Raw genomic sequence first — 15,947 nt, forward strand, 5'->3', positions numbered from 1 at the left:
TATAGTTTATGTATGTATAAATAGTTATAGTTATAATTTATGTATGTATAAATAGTTATAGTTTATGTATGTATAAATAGTTATAGTTTATGTATGTATAGTTTATGTATGTATAATTTATTTATGTATGTATGTATGTATTTATAGTTTATGTATAGTTATGTATGTATAGTTTATGTATGTATGTATTTATATATATATAGTTATAGTTTATGTATGTATGTATAGTTTATGAATGTATGTTAGTTATAGATTATATGTTAATGGTATAGTATGTATGATAATTTATATTATCTATGTATGTATAATTTTACTTATGTATGTATAATTACTGATAGTTTATGTATAGTTTATGTTTTTATTTATGTATGTATTAATTTATGTAATATTTTTATGTATGTAATAATTATGTTAAATAGTTTATGTATAGTTGTATTATATAGTTTATATATAATTTGATTTAAACTTAGAAAACTTAGAAAACTTAGAAAACTTAGAAATTAGATTTGTTGGGTTAACATATTAACATATTTTTTGTCAACTATAACAGTTGAAAAAAAACAAAATTAAATATGTCGATGCGTCCTGAAGATTTTAGTAATTCTTGAACCTGGAAATGATGGAGATAGTGACATCGACGTTGAAGTGGATGAATTATTTGGAAACGACGGTAGTGGTGAACAAGATCTGAGTTGGTATCTCGTAAATGTTCAACAAAATAGATTGGGAAATGACAAATTCAACGTTTGAACTAGGGTCTACTTTGGAAGAAAGGAAAGGATTGTATTTTTATTAAATTTAGATGGAGTGGTGTATTAACTGTCTCTGAACAGTTAGCAAATATGTTGCTCGTGTACAGGAAAACATTGACATGCTGACGCCCAATCATGTAGTAAATATGTAATATAAATGAATATTTAAAAAATTTATATGTATACTTATATTATTATTATTATTATTATTTTTGTCAGGTTATTTGGACACCATACTCATAGCATTGGTCATCATTACTTATATTGTTGTGAATGGTGAAGACATCTGGTTGACTGTTAGCCCTCTTATATGCTTCCATAAGTAGAGTGACATCATCCAGATCGTGTGCTAAGACAGTTCGAGATGCGACAAACGATACCATTTGTTGTCCTATAACACTCCCAAAACATACACCAGATCGATTTAAGGGTAAGCACGACCAAGACTGCGTCGAATCCATGCGGAGTATTATCCTACTGGCATGGACGACGTGATCGTTGTGCACAGGAAGAATTAACAGATGGCCAACTATATATCAGACGACTACTTTCCCTGGTAACAATTCGATCACGAAGCGATTTATCTCACCAGACAACGCTTACTATTACTACATGGTAAGATATTTCAAATTAGACATTTTCCATATATATAATATGAATATTGTTTAATATTTTTTTTTATTCTATAGAATAATTTTATCGGCGAAATTCAACAATATTCAGTGCAGAACAACCTTGCAGAATTGGGTTCAATGTGTAAGCAAACATTGATGAATGTAGAAAATATTATTCAACAAACAAGATGACTCAATATTGCTGACAATGATCGAAGACGTATTCGTCGTAGACGAGCGCGACAACGGGGTAAACCTAATTTAGAGGGACGCGAAGACAACCCCATGAGGAGTAAGGGCCAGGGGGGTCGTTTTTAAATCCCACATTGTATCATTTTCAAATTGCAAATCTCAAAAGAACTAATTGTAAATATTATTTAATATCAACAGGGTCAAAAGTACAAATTTTATGTTCGTTGAGTTATACTAATTTTAGCATTGTTTGTCCAACACATAAATTAGAACCTTCGGATTACAAATTTTCCATTCATGAATTTTAGTTTTGTAAGCCAAATATAATTTTGTGTTTTACTTAAACTAGTAATTTGAAATAATAGAAATACAAAAGTATTCAAAACTCATCTCCAAATTTCAAGCTTGTAAATTATGTAAACCTTCTAAAACTCATTCTTCTAAATAATACAAACATAAATCATAAGAATCTAAGGGTTTCCCAATTCCAAAGTAATTTTTATACTTTAAACAAAAAAAAAAAATTATAAGCAAACTCATGTACCGGATACACGAGTTCGCTTGACCGGTCAACCAGTCGGCTGATAAATGGACTCGTGTACCGCCACATGGAAATCGTGTATCGCGTATACGATTTCACTACCCTAAATCTGTCATTACTTTTCCAAAATACCTATTTTTTAAAATATTTCTCCTACTCTATTTTTGTCATTATTTATTAAAAAAATATTATTTTTAAAAAAATTCAAATAATCCTTTGGAGAGGCATGCGTAAAGCATGTCCTTGGTAAGGTTCGGTCTCACCCTTGGTCGAGGTCGAACACAAGGTCAACTCTTTTTCTTAGGCTCATTTTAGTCATGTCATTTTTTTGCTTATGTCATGCTTTCTTCAATAGTTTTATTGCATATTCTTGTACTAGATGTAAAATTACCCATAAGAAAAACAATCAAGTCTAACATTTAAAGTATCTTTTATAGTCAAGTAAATGATATAATTATTTTCCTATTTGAAGGGACGATAGATACAATCATTAAGGGAGTGTATGGGGTAAAAACTATCATAAAATTATATAATCATCTCTTACTACTATAAATAATATTTTGTAGTCTCCAATTAACTATAATCAACATTATTTTAAAACTCTCATTTGCTGCGGTATTTGCTATTTACTACAATTTTTACTATTTCAAAACCTCATTTGCTATCATATTCATCATTTTTTTTTTACTTCTCCGCCACTGTGTTTACTATTTCCTTCTTAAACTAAAATAGTTTATCACTAGTTCTATTACAAACACAAACTATAATAACCCAACTATAATGATATAAGATTATAATTACAAACTCTTTATTCAAAGTCCCCTAAATTTATATTTTAATATTTAATATATTAGGCCACTTTTTCCTTTGCCAAGTTGAATATTGAAAATTAGTTCTATAGGATTTCTTCCATCAACTTTGAAATTAGAGATTCCATTCATTCATCCCCAATATAGAGTCCACACAACTCCGTTGATAACTCTATTGTTTTCATTTCAACAACATTGTCGTTCTCAACAATCACAAACCTCATAATCTTCGACCTCTTTAAACATTTTCAATTATTATCAACAAAAACCAAACAAACCCAACATGTTTATCCAAGTTTCATAGTACAGAGCATTTATAATTCCATCAACCACCCAAATTACGTAATAACTCCGCTATCTTTTCCCTCGACGTTCTCCGGCGCCGATCACCTTCACTGAGGTAGCTTACTTCCGGCAACGTCGACGACAAACCTGTATCTAACATCATTCTTCTCCAACCTCTCGAAAGCCTTGTTTATGTAATCAAGCTTTATCACTTCAATCATGGAGGTCAGCTCCTTCTCTTTGAAGAAATCCAATACTTCTTGTGTTTCTGTCATGCTTCCGATGAAGCTCCCTGTAATCGTCTTCCTTCCTGTTCATCCCACAAAAACACAGAGTAAAAAACAGAGAAATAAACCGAGCATCACTTTGATTTAATTCAGAGTGAAAAATTTACCGAGCATGAGGAGAGGGGAAACGAATTGCAATGGGGTATTAATGACACCCATCAAGATCAATTTGCCGTCGAGTTTCAGCAGTGAGAGATAAGGTTCGAGTGGATGAGAAACAGGGATGGTGTCGATAATGTAATCGAGCGAGTCAATGGCTCGTTCCATTTGAGCCTTGTTGGAGCTGACCAAGTACTCGTCGGCACCGAGATGTTCCAGAGCCTCCTCCCTCTTCTTCTCCGACGAGCTTATCACCGTCACGTGATGGCCCAAAGCCTTCGCCACTTTCACACCCATATGCCCAACGCCTCCCAGCCCCAAAATTCCGCCTCTTAGCCCACTTTGTTTCAGTCCAAAGTGACTCAACGGGCTGTACACCGTCACTCCCGCGCATAGCAGCGGCGCCGCCTGCTCCGGCGACATCCCTTCTGGGATTCTCACAACAAACCTTAAAAAAAAAACATCGAACAATCGTAGTTGTTAATTAATAGATTAAGAAAATTGGAGAGAATTGTAAAACAGATGATTTCAAATGGGGGAATTTACTTTTGGTGGACGACCATGGCGGAGGAGAAGCCGCCTTGGGTAGGGCGGCCGTCGTGATAGACATCGTTATAGGTCCAGATTCTCTTGTGACAGTACTGCTCCTTATCGGAAATACAAGGATTACAACTCGCACAAGATCCAAGAATACACCCAACTCCGACTAACTCCCCAACACTGAATCGATCCACTTCCGATCCAATCTCCACAACTTCTCCGACCACTTCGTGTCTGTTTCCACAAAAGAAATTAAACCCTAAAACACCAAAAGAAAACAGAAAACCCCACAAAAAAGAAAAGCCTCAATTAGTGAATTACCCAGGAACCATGGGGTAATTGGACATGCCGAGTTCATTCTTGATTTGGTGAAGATCAGAGTGACAGATTCCACAGCAAATGACTTTGATGAAAACATCTTGGGGGCCGGTGTTTCTGCAAAAAGGGAGAAGAGAAGTAAGAGGAATGATTTAGGAGAAGGGTGAAAAAGGGAGGGAGAGAGGGGAATGGAAGTAAGACCTGAGAGTGTAAGTGTAAGGAGAGAGAATCCCAGATGGGTCTTTCGCGGCGAAGCCTGTAACAGTTCTGTCAGCTTCGATACTGCCCATTTTTTGTTGAAGAATGGAGGGATTGAGTTATGGTGGACTGGAAATGGGAATAGAAGGAGAAGAAGGAGAAGGTTTAGAAGAAGAATGGAGGGATTGAGTTATGGTGGAATGGAAATGGGAATAGAAGAAGATAAATAAATACAGAGTGAGAAGAGAGAGAAGAAGCAAAGTGAGAGATGGAGAGGAATGAAGAAGACATCTCAGCAATGGAAGCTGATTGAGAAATTTGGGGGTTGGTAAAGTTCCAGTGGTTCTGCTCACCTGCATCGCATTTACACCACACGCTGGGTCCACTTTTTTTTTTTTTCTTTTCTTTTTCTTTCTAATAACAATTTTAACGAAAATTTTCATGAAATGACCGAATGACTTGATGATTTATAAGCGAATATACAATATTATTTGGTGTTTGGTGGAGGAATGCAAGAACTCATTCTTGGATCGAAGGATCCAAATGAAAATGGTAGTTCTTGCAAGGATGTAGAGACCGCATTCGAGAAGTTCAATTTTACTAATGACGAAGATATCGTCAATGTTAATTGACACTATTCATTGAAACGGTGATGATTGGAAAAGACAAGAAAACTCAATTTGTTTATGTATAGACTATTGTTGTGTTGAGATTTGTACCTAGCGCAGAGGAGATAATGTACAAGGAGGATTGACTTGAAGGACTTAATGTGGTTTATGTTGTTGGAGAAAGAAGGATTGAAGGGGTTGAACACTCCATCGATACTCACAAATCCTTTAGAGGGCACGAAGAGCATGAACCCCATGTAGATCAACCTGTAAATGTTCAACATGTAGAGCTGGAACCACATATATTGGTTCAGACTAATCCCATAGAGCCGGAACCATGTATGTCGGTTCAGACTAACCCCTGAAGGGTAAGAGGGCACATGACGAAACATCAAATAGGTAGCAGAAGTCCTCAAGATATCGTCACCCAAATTCTACAAGGTTCTTAGGGAGGAAATTAAAGAAGTTCGTAAAGATTTGGCGAATTGACTACCATGGTTCGTCAAATAGGAGTTACATTTACTGTCCAACATCATCTAATATGGGCCAACGATTGAACGAAATAAAGATGATAGTCCTTCGTCTGAATGAAGTATGTATTTTTGTACAGTCATTTAGATATTCTCAAATGGACGATCCTTTACATAGTCTTATAAGATTGTTTAGATAATCTAAACGATCGCTTATAGTTTTGAATAATCGTTGAAATATTCTTTGATGATCGTTTAGATAATCTTAAACGACCGTTCAGATAGTTTTAAACGATTGTTTAGATCTTCTAAACGATCATTTACATATTCTTAAATGATCATTTAGAAAATATAGACAATCGTTTAAGATTATTAACTGATCATTTAGATACTCTTAATCGATGACCTCACTTAACAGAATATTTTGTTTGATTTGTTCAAGATCGTAATAATATAAAGACTCATCATGATGAGAGAGACAATAATGAGAGGATTTCTCGTAATGATAATGATGATGATGGTAACAATACAGAGGTTCATCGGACCAGTATAGAAGATCTCCTCATACCCACAAAGAAACCCACCATGGAGAAGATCCCCCTCAGATCAGTACAGAAGAACATGACAATGAATAGTCAGTTGGGATTATTAGTGAGCAGTCCAAAACTCAAGAACTGACTCCAATATCTAAATTGATGGACACTGCCGTCAATTATCCAATTGTCAATGAATAGCCAGTTCATCAGACCGCTAAAGAAATACATGAACTTCTTACTCAAGCGTTTAATCTTAGGGGCCATTTCAATTCGGATTCAGCTAAGGTTGTGGGGACTTCAACTCAAAAGAATGTCACTAAAGTCAAGATAAGGCTATTGCATGAATTAGTTATCTTAACATTGTATTGTCACTGATTTATAATTTAAATGTAGGATAATTGACGACGTACTTAAAGTATTGCCCGTCCTCTACTTCAATCTCAAAAATCATACCTAGATTTGCAAGCTTAAGTGTCTCGCCAAATGCCTTAACAATAACATATGATCCTTCTAGCGACTCTCGTGTGAACACCAACCCATATTCTCTAGCGCGATAAGCTCACCAGTAACTTATGTTCACTTCATAATCTCGTTAGATGTATTTAATTATATCTCTCGGGCGGTATATTGGACCAACTTGTTCGTATTTGGACTTGATTAAGTATCCAATAATCCAACTTTTTGCTTGTCGATGATTACTCATTCTCATTTCAAGAGAACATGTATATTTGTTGGGATATTTCGTCACTTTGAAGGAATCACTTTCTTTCATTATTTTTTCATGAACCCTCCACTTGCATTCCTTCACCAAACACCGGATAGTTAGCAAGCTCTTTGTTGGTTTTTTTACACAATAGTCAAAGTTCTTTCTTATTGCAAGCATCGATAATTTAACTGATAAATCATATTTCGATGACCGACCTTTATATTCTCGTCATTCAACAGTCATGAGGTATTGTGATGAGGTTGTCATACAATGGGCCCTCTGATGGTCTGGGTATATCTAAAAATGGTTGGGTTGGAACGGTGGAATGCATTGGAATCGAAGGCATCACAACTAGTGGGACGGGAGAAAGTGGGGTTAGAACATGGATGTAAGGTGTTGGAAAAGTTTGTGGTCCTGAAGATTGTCCATATTCATGTTCAGTATCGAACTGTGAAGTACATCTAGGTTCACTGTTGTGACCAAACCAAGCTTCACTTTGGTCATCTCCCATGCTACATAGCTCAATATGATCATCCAGTGAAGACATGGTGTGAATATTACGTATTGGAATGGTTATAAACCCAAAGTTTTGACTAGGTTGATTGGTTGGATTGCAATGTTGGTACGTATTGTCTGTGTGTACTCCATGATTTTCGCAAGGTGTAACTGATATAAATAACGGCATCCAGGATGCATCATTGCCTTCTATAAAAAGCTAAGGTTTTCATCATTGATTATGTCAATCAAGGAAGCTGGGACCAATAAATTGTAACAACATTTGATGTCTATATCAAATATATCCGGATCGATATTCAGTTGTTGGTACATAATACTCACTAATCCATTGACTGTTATATCACTTTTGACTTTCAGACCTTTCATATGACCTCCAACATAATTTCTTCTGGACTCATCCAAATTCCCACCAAATTGTACAAAGATGCGAAGTAGCGTCATTGATCTGTAATGGGATAAGCAAATATTAAGCAATATCCTATAAAAGTTTAAGAAATCGCCCAGTAATTGGTAAATGATTGCCCAACTATTTATAAGTGTTTGCTTAGTATTGTATATATGATCGTATATAAATCTAAACGATCGTTTATACAGTACTACATAATCGTTTATAAATTACTACACGATATTTTATAACTTACTACATTATCGTCTAGTAATTTATGAACGATTGTTTATATTATAATGAAAAATTGTGTATATATTAGTATACGATCGTTCATTTCATGTTAAACGACACTTATTGTGAAAGTGATTTGGACCAAAAAAATTGTAGAATATCACTTACATTCTTTTCGTTTATGAACCTAACAATGAAAGCGATCGACGAAGATGAGGATGTTGGACTGAAACTCTAAGAGAACACTCCGAGAGAACAATGGGAGAATTTCGTGTGGAGTTCGACAGAAATCGAATACTGAGAGTGACCTTCCATTCTGTTCATACCAATGTTATTCAATGTTATTGGTAGAATATTAGTTGGGAATAAATACTTTGGTAGAATGTTAATGTTGCATTGGATACATATTGAATGAATGTTTGAGATGGTTGAAGGAAGAAGATGGAAGACTTTGGTCTGGAGGCTTTTTAAAATTGGGGGTAATTTTGGAATTTCTCATGGACAAAAGGTCAGTGGTAGAAAAGATTTTGGTTTTTTGGTCCTTTTGTGAAATTTTCCAATTTTAAATTTATAGTTGAGTATAGTTTCCATTTAGTTTTTAAATAAATTTTAAAATGTTATATTTTATGTCTAAGTTTCAAGTTTAATTTAATTTTAGTATCTAAGTTTTAAAGTGTTAAATTCTTACCCTTATATTTTGAATTTCATGATTTATGCTTTTTAATCTTGAATTTGTGTTAAATACTTACTTTTTTTTAATGTCAACTAATCAATTTAAAATAATTAAAAACATATTTAATTATTTTACATCATGACTATTTAAAATTTTTTATATAAATCTTAGAGGGAGCAAATTTAAACAAAAACTCAAATTTCTAGCACAAAGTTGTACTATTTTGAAATTTAAGGACAAAATTGGAATCAAATTCAAAATTTAAAAATTAAGGTCGTCTACCGATCTGTTTAAGTATAATAAGATTTCATTGATGAATAAATCGTAATAGGCCATAATCACAAACATAATTTGATTGCTTTTGATCACGTTTACCTATAATTATGAATCTGGCACATTGTACAGTTATCATTATTGTTTAACCCTAACAGTAATAGTAAAGGTAAAGGTAACAATAAAGGTGACAGATTCATAATTTCATGTTGTTACAGTAACAATATCTATACAATAATGATAGCGATAACAACAATGGTGATGGATCCCACCTAATTTTCAACCAAAATTAGATTGAACACCATTCAATCTTCAATTAGATTGCACAATTTGATAATATATTTCGAGGTGGGCCTCACAAAACGCAAGTAAGCAACAACAAAAGTAATCAATTGCGATCCACTTTTTACATTACCATTGATAGATTACCTTTCACTAGATGTAAACATGGTCTGAATGAGTGTTTGAGTCCAACTTCATATAGGTGGAGATGGCTAATATAGCCCACTTTGTGTTTGGGCCTTCAATTATATGGTTGGTATTTTTTAATAATAGTACTACTATTTTACGATGTTTATTATTATAACATATAATTAAATCTAATAAAATCTCTGTTACGGTGTTTAATATTTGTTATAGTGTTTACTATTTCCTACTTATCCTCTCTTTCCCTTTTTGTTATCGTGTTTGCTATTTCAGATCCATACTAGAGTAGTTTACACCCCAAACATAAACTATTAGAATCTATAGACTATAATCACCACCAACTATAATAACTAACTTAGCGCTCCAAGCACCCCTTAAATGTATAATAATTTGAAACATAAGGGACAAAATATAAATTAGATCCAAAACTTAAGGACCATAATTTTTTTTTTTTTTTTATAAAATAATCTCAAAAATCAATGTAACATCTTGAAACCTAGACTCAAACCTAATGATCAAAATAATATATTTTTCTTTTTCTATTTTAAGGTTAAATGATAAAAAAAAAATTATCACTTTGGTCTATGTATTTTGAGTTTGTTAATTTTGATTATTTAGCTTTAGTTCATGTATTTTAAATGAATCTTAAAATTATTCGTTATATTTTTAATAAATCTTAAATTTAGTCATTTAAAATTTATTTTCTTTAGAAAAATTAATTATATAATAATAATAATTTTATTGTGTGAATATACATGTGTAAATATATGTTCACAACTTATAAAAAGAGATATTCGTAGAGGCTAAATTTGTTAGAGAGAAAATCAACTAGAAACAAACTATAGAGTAATTTAAAATTTATTAAAAGAACAATAATTAAAATTAGACAATTGAAAGAATAATGACTAAGATGGAACAAAATTCAAATTATCAAGACGAAAAAGATAAAAATTTATTGAAATTTATCCATGATTAAAAATACTCGTATTATTTTAAAAATTATAACATTGTCTTACATTTGTTCATAAATATTTCAAGACGCCATTAGAATAGACAAATCGTTAGAACGTGGAATATTGTTCATTCAAATTTAATCTTTTGCAAGCGTTGTTCTACATTAGTATTTTCATCCGAATGTGAAAAAAAAAATCTCTACTTTGATGACAGTTTTGAATTATTTGCAAAAGATTAAATGGTTGAGGATAATATTATAACAGTTCTAACTTCTAAAGTATGGAAGTTTTTTTCTTTTCTTTTTTAAGAAAAATATTGATTTGTATCTCTAAATTTTAGGGGTCGTTCGATTTTAAATCATGAACTAATGATTATAAAATTTAAACCTTAAATTTTTGTAATTCTATCAATTTACACCATCTATTATGTTATGTTTGAAAAAACCGTGTGCGAAACTTATAATCGTATCAATTTAGACTTTTAAACAAAATTTTATTCGAAAATTATATATACATTTATTTTATTGTCCATTTTGTAACACTAACATTTGAAAAATCTATCTACTATTGAAAACTAATGCATGAATAATTGTAAAATTTAGAAGTTAAATTGACTTAAATTATAAGTTTTACCCGATATTCCTCTTTTTTTTTTTTTTTTTTTTTTTTTTTTTTTTTTTTTTTTCGTTTATAATTTTACATTTTAAAAATGCATGGTGCCACGTCTCATTTCTATTCCCTTTTTCCTTTTTGTTAATATAAAATATAGGGAGTGGCCTGGCGTCATATACACGTCATTTGATAAAAATTAAAATGGACATTATTTTTCGGTAACCTTTAGATCTAACTTCATCGGTAACCTTTAGATCTTGAAATTACTAAAAGCCTTCTATTGATTATTTCTTTTTCCCTTTTTGTCATTATTTTTCGTTATAAATTTTATTTTGTCCCTAATTTTAAAAAAAAAAATCCCAATTTTGAGTTTAATTTTTATTTAGTCTAAATATGTAAATTTATTATCAAATTTTAAGTTTAAATCCTACGTTTTAACTGTCTACATTTTACCACGACCTAATACTAATGTTCACTTTATCGTTTTTTAATTTCATTTAATTTAATTTAACTATTGAATTTTAGTTATATTATATCATGAAATTAGTTTCTTTTAACTTTTTAGTATCATGTCTTGATTGGTTATCAACTTTAAAATGTTTGATTAGACTTTAGATTTTAGATTGTGTGTTTAATATGATCTAGAATTTTAAAAGCTTTTAAAAAAGTCTCTACCATTTAAATTATTATAAAATTTATGAATTTATAAAGGGAAAACTCAAAAGACCATAAGACACATGTACATGCATAATTTTTTTTTAAAAAAAAAGTGATATTAAACTGTTTAAAGATGAATTAAACCTAAAATTAAAAGTAAAAAATTTATGAAACGTATTTATAAGTTTTAAGATCTATTAAACACAATTTTACAAATTTAAAGAATGAGTTTGTAATTTAACTTTGCACTTTCTACATCCTACTCTTTTCCATGAATCTATAATAAATTATTTATCATTGTATTTAGAACTCAATTAATAAAACTTTCTTTAAAGAAATTCCAAATGATAAAGTTGATTAAAGAGAATGGATATAATAAAAATATGAGTAAATTTGATATAAAGGCAGAAAATTAATGAGAATTTGATTTGGTATATATATATAAAGTAATTATATGTTTTCTCTTTTAAACTATGTTCATCTATTCTTCATTTTCTTCTTTAATTCTGACCAAATTTAGAAGGAAAGAAAAAAAAGGAGTTTCTTCATAAATAGATCAAAATAGGACCAAATATTACAAGGTATTAAAATCTTTCAATATTTACGAAACCGTCTAACACGAAATAGTTAGAAAGTTTTATATAATATGTCAATTACTATAATAGCCTTTCAATTTTGTAATTTTATTATTTACAAAATAATACTAAAAGTATTGAAAAGGAAAATTTCCATAAAATAACTTCCATGCACATCATTAATGTTGCCAATTTATTTTATTTTATTTTTTTATAAAAAAAATTCCATGCATGCGATGGGTGGTTTAAAAAGAAAATCTGAAAGAGAAATAATGTGCAAAATAATAAATCTGGAAAAAAAATCATGCCAAACATTTCTGAAAAATTAAAAATTGAAAAATCCATGTATGATTGGAATTTTATTTTCTTGTTTTTATTTATTTTCGAAATAATAAATTTAACAAAAATGGATGGTTATTTAATTTTTCCACAAAATAATAAAATTTGAAAAGGAAATAATGTATTTCAAATTTGCAACTAACATTATATATAAAAAAGGCTTCACTATATGCTACTTCTCAAACCTGCCAAATTCAAAATAAATTACATAATAAAAACATTTAAAACTTCCGAATTAATAATAAAACACAGTAATAATTAATTATGATAAAGATAAAAATAAGAAAAATGGTGAAAACTCATGAATAAAAAATAATATTATTTGAGACTTGTTTGAAAATATATAAAAAAAAAACTCGAGTCCATTCAACACAACTTCTCAAAAAAAAAAAAAAGGTAATTTTAAGAAAATATATTTGTGTTTTCAAAAAATTATTTTAAAATAACATAACAGTAGAAAACAGTCAACAACCAAAGGAAATATAGTTTAACTGACATATAGATGTATTAACAACCAAATTCATACACTTTTTCAAATTTAGAATAAAAAAAAATGTTATTAAAAAAATAAAATAAAGAAATTCACTCCCTCAAAAACCATCATTCAATTGGTCGACAACAAACTCATTTGACATTCCACTATGCACATAGATTGTAACTTTTAATGATCCGTGCCATGAATCAATTGATTTGTTTGACATCGATTCTGACAAGAAATATAAGTAGAAATACAAGTCTAAATATGACGAACTTACAATCTCAACCTATTAATTTAATCTTCACATATTATTTTAATAGTTTGTCACCAAACACCTCACACCCCTATTTTAAGCCATTCTAATTATAACTAGTTCATAATGAAATATTGTCAAATTTTGCTTTTAAAAAGTGTTGTAGTAATTCGTCCAAAAAAAAATTGCTGCAATGGTTGTCATTTAACATTAAAAAACCATTTCGTAATAAACTTAATATTCAACCAATATTCTTTCTCTAAATTTTAAAATAGAGGAATACTTTATTTTAGTTTTCAAATTTTGTAATTAAAGTAATACTTTTAGTATTTATTCATTATCAATATATTTTTTTAATTTAAAATGCTTGGCCCAATATAAACATCCACTTATTAGGCAAATAAACAAAACACTTGCTTATACTACCTTTTTATTAAGGAAATTACCAAAGACAATGATCGCAATGACTAAAAAATATATATTTTTATATATATTAAGACACTAGCCAAAATAATATATATATAAATTAAACAACAGGAAAAAAAAAAGCTATTTAAAGATTTTAGGCCCATTTGGTCTATTTGATTTTTGGCATTGGAGATTAAACTTATTTTCTTTCAATTTTTTTTATAATAGTTTGTATTGTCCTCAGGTAAAAAAAAAATGAATTATTAGTTGACTACCAAACACAAAACAAGTTTTTAAAAATTAGGTTTTTTTTTTTTAGTTTTCAAAATCTAGTTTGGTTTTAAAGGTATTGATAAAAAAAAAAAGTATATATCAAAAAAAGAAATTTAGATACGAAAGTGACTTTTTTTTTTTTACTTATTTTTTGAAAACTAAAAACGATGACCTAAATTATTATGTTTAACCTACTCAATCAAATGGAATTAACTGATTATCTCACACCCAAAATGTGTACTAAGACCACTACCATATGGTTGTGTTTTAATAAACTTCCAGGATATAATTTCAAAGTTTTTTTTTTTGGATAAATTTCTTTCATAAATTATCAATTATATTATGACAAACTTCTCAAATAATAACTAATATAAGCATACATAAAATACATAAATTGGAATTTCTTTACCTCAAATGGTTGTACTAAAAGAGAAAAAAAAATTGCTCAAATAATAATGAGAGGGTTGACACACCAACCACCACACTTTGCCCCCCAAAAAAGGATGGGGTGTCCACCATTGCTTATTGCTTATGCATAGTTTCTTGACCTTTCCTTCCTTCTACACTTAGACTAATATTTTCTTTTCACTTGCACTTTAAGAAATATTTGAAGCTTTTTTTGTATCTATCATTTTATTTCCCTTTTCTACCTAAACTTTTAAACTAACCAAAGTGATTAAGGGATTTGGAAGATCAATTAGATATGTTTATAGAGTTAGCCCTTCACTTTATTACACCTCACTCCATGGTTGTTATTACCTACCATTACAAAATCTTGTCTCCATTATTTATAAAGTTGTTGTGTGTAGTGTAATATCTATGTTACACAAAACCTATTAATTTGATTGAGATATTATGTTTTTCGAAAAAGTATATTTTTGGTCCTTAAGTTTTTTTTTTTTTTTTTTTTTTTATTTAGTTTCTATTTAGTTTTTAGGTTTCAAAATGTCACATATTTAATTCTTAAGTTTTGAGTCCGATTTCATTTTAGTCTCTAAGTTTCAAGATGCTATAATTTTACCTTTGACATTTAAGTTTTACTTTAATTTAGTCCCTAGTTTCGAGGTTTACACTTTTAACCTCGATTTTTACTAAATATTCATTTTCCGTATTTTAAAATTAATTTATGCTAATAAATTAAAAATCGTTAAAAGAACTATGGTTAATTAAGTTCCACTATTTTTATTATTTTTAAAATTAAATTTAAAATTTCACTTCTAATTATTTTTAATTAATTATTAGAAACCAACGTCAATGATTGTAAGTAAGCATTTAATGAGAAAGATGTAACATCTTGAAATCTAAAGACTAAATTGAAACAAAACTCAAATCTTGTAACATTTTGAAACTTAGAAACTAAATTGAAATAAAACTCAAAATTTAAGGACTAAATGTGTAATATTTTAAAATCTATGGACCAAATGGAAACTAGAACCAGAACCTAAAGACCAAAAAGTTATTGTTCATGATGTTTTTATAACTTCACAAGTTCATATTCAAAATATGTGTAGATGAATGTATCCCCATTTATTTGAGTTTGAGTATAGTGTCATTCATCTTACTCATTTAAAATGGGTAATTCAAATATATTTTTTAAAGGCCTATGGTTTTTGGTCTCCCACTCCTACAATTGTTGCACTAAACAAATATGGGCAATATTTGTCAACTTATTTGAACAATACTTTTAACAAAGTCGGGTGGTTGCAACTCACTAGATACTTGGAGAAAACGATAATCTCATACATATTCTTTTCATATTAGGCGAGAAAATGATAATCTCATATAAAGAAAAAACTTGTAGATCGATGACTAGGACTTAGTTTAGATTTGTTGTAACTTTTAAAATAATTGCTTGTAGGTGTACTTTTAGAAAAATCAATTGTTTAAGTAAAATAGTGTTTGGTATAGTTTAATTTTAAATTAGAAAAAACTACTTA

At 29.8% G+C, this 15,947-nt stretch overlaps 1 protein-coding gene across 1 annotated transcript; it reads right to left on the bottom strand.

Moving 5' to 3' along the window:
* Positions 1-3,011: 3,011 nt before the first annotated feature.
* Positions 3,012-4,938, bottom strand: LOC120070015 (cinnamyl alcohol dehydrogenase 1-like). The gene is made up of 5 exons (XM_039021864.1): positions 4,639-4,938; positions 4,441-4,554; positions 4,126-4,353; positions 3,588-4,027; positions 3,012-3,503 (listed from the first exon to the last, which is right to left on the bottom strand). The coding sequence occupies exons 1-5, from the start codon at positions 4,725-4,727 to the stop codon at positions 3,301-3,303; spliced, it is 1,074 nt and encodes a 357-aa protein (XP_038877792.1). The 5' UTR covers positions 4,728-4,938; the 3' UTR covers positions 3,012-3,300.
* Between the last annotated feature and the right edge of the window lie 11,009 nt (positions 4,939-15,947).

The sequence above is a fragment of the Benincasa hispida genome, chromosome 1 (assembly GCF_009727055.1).
Source record: "Benincasa hispida cultivar B227 chromosome 1, ASM972705v1, whole genome shotgun sequence".
NCBI lineage: Eukaryota > Viridiplantae > Streptophyta > Magnoliopsida > Cucurbitales > Cucurbitaceae > Benincasa > Benincasa hispida.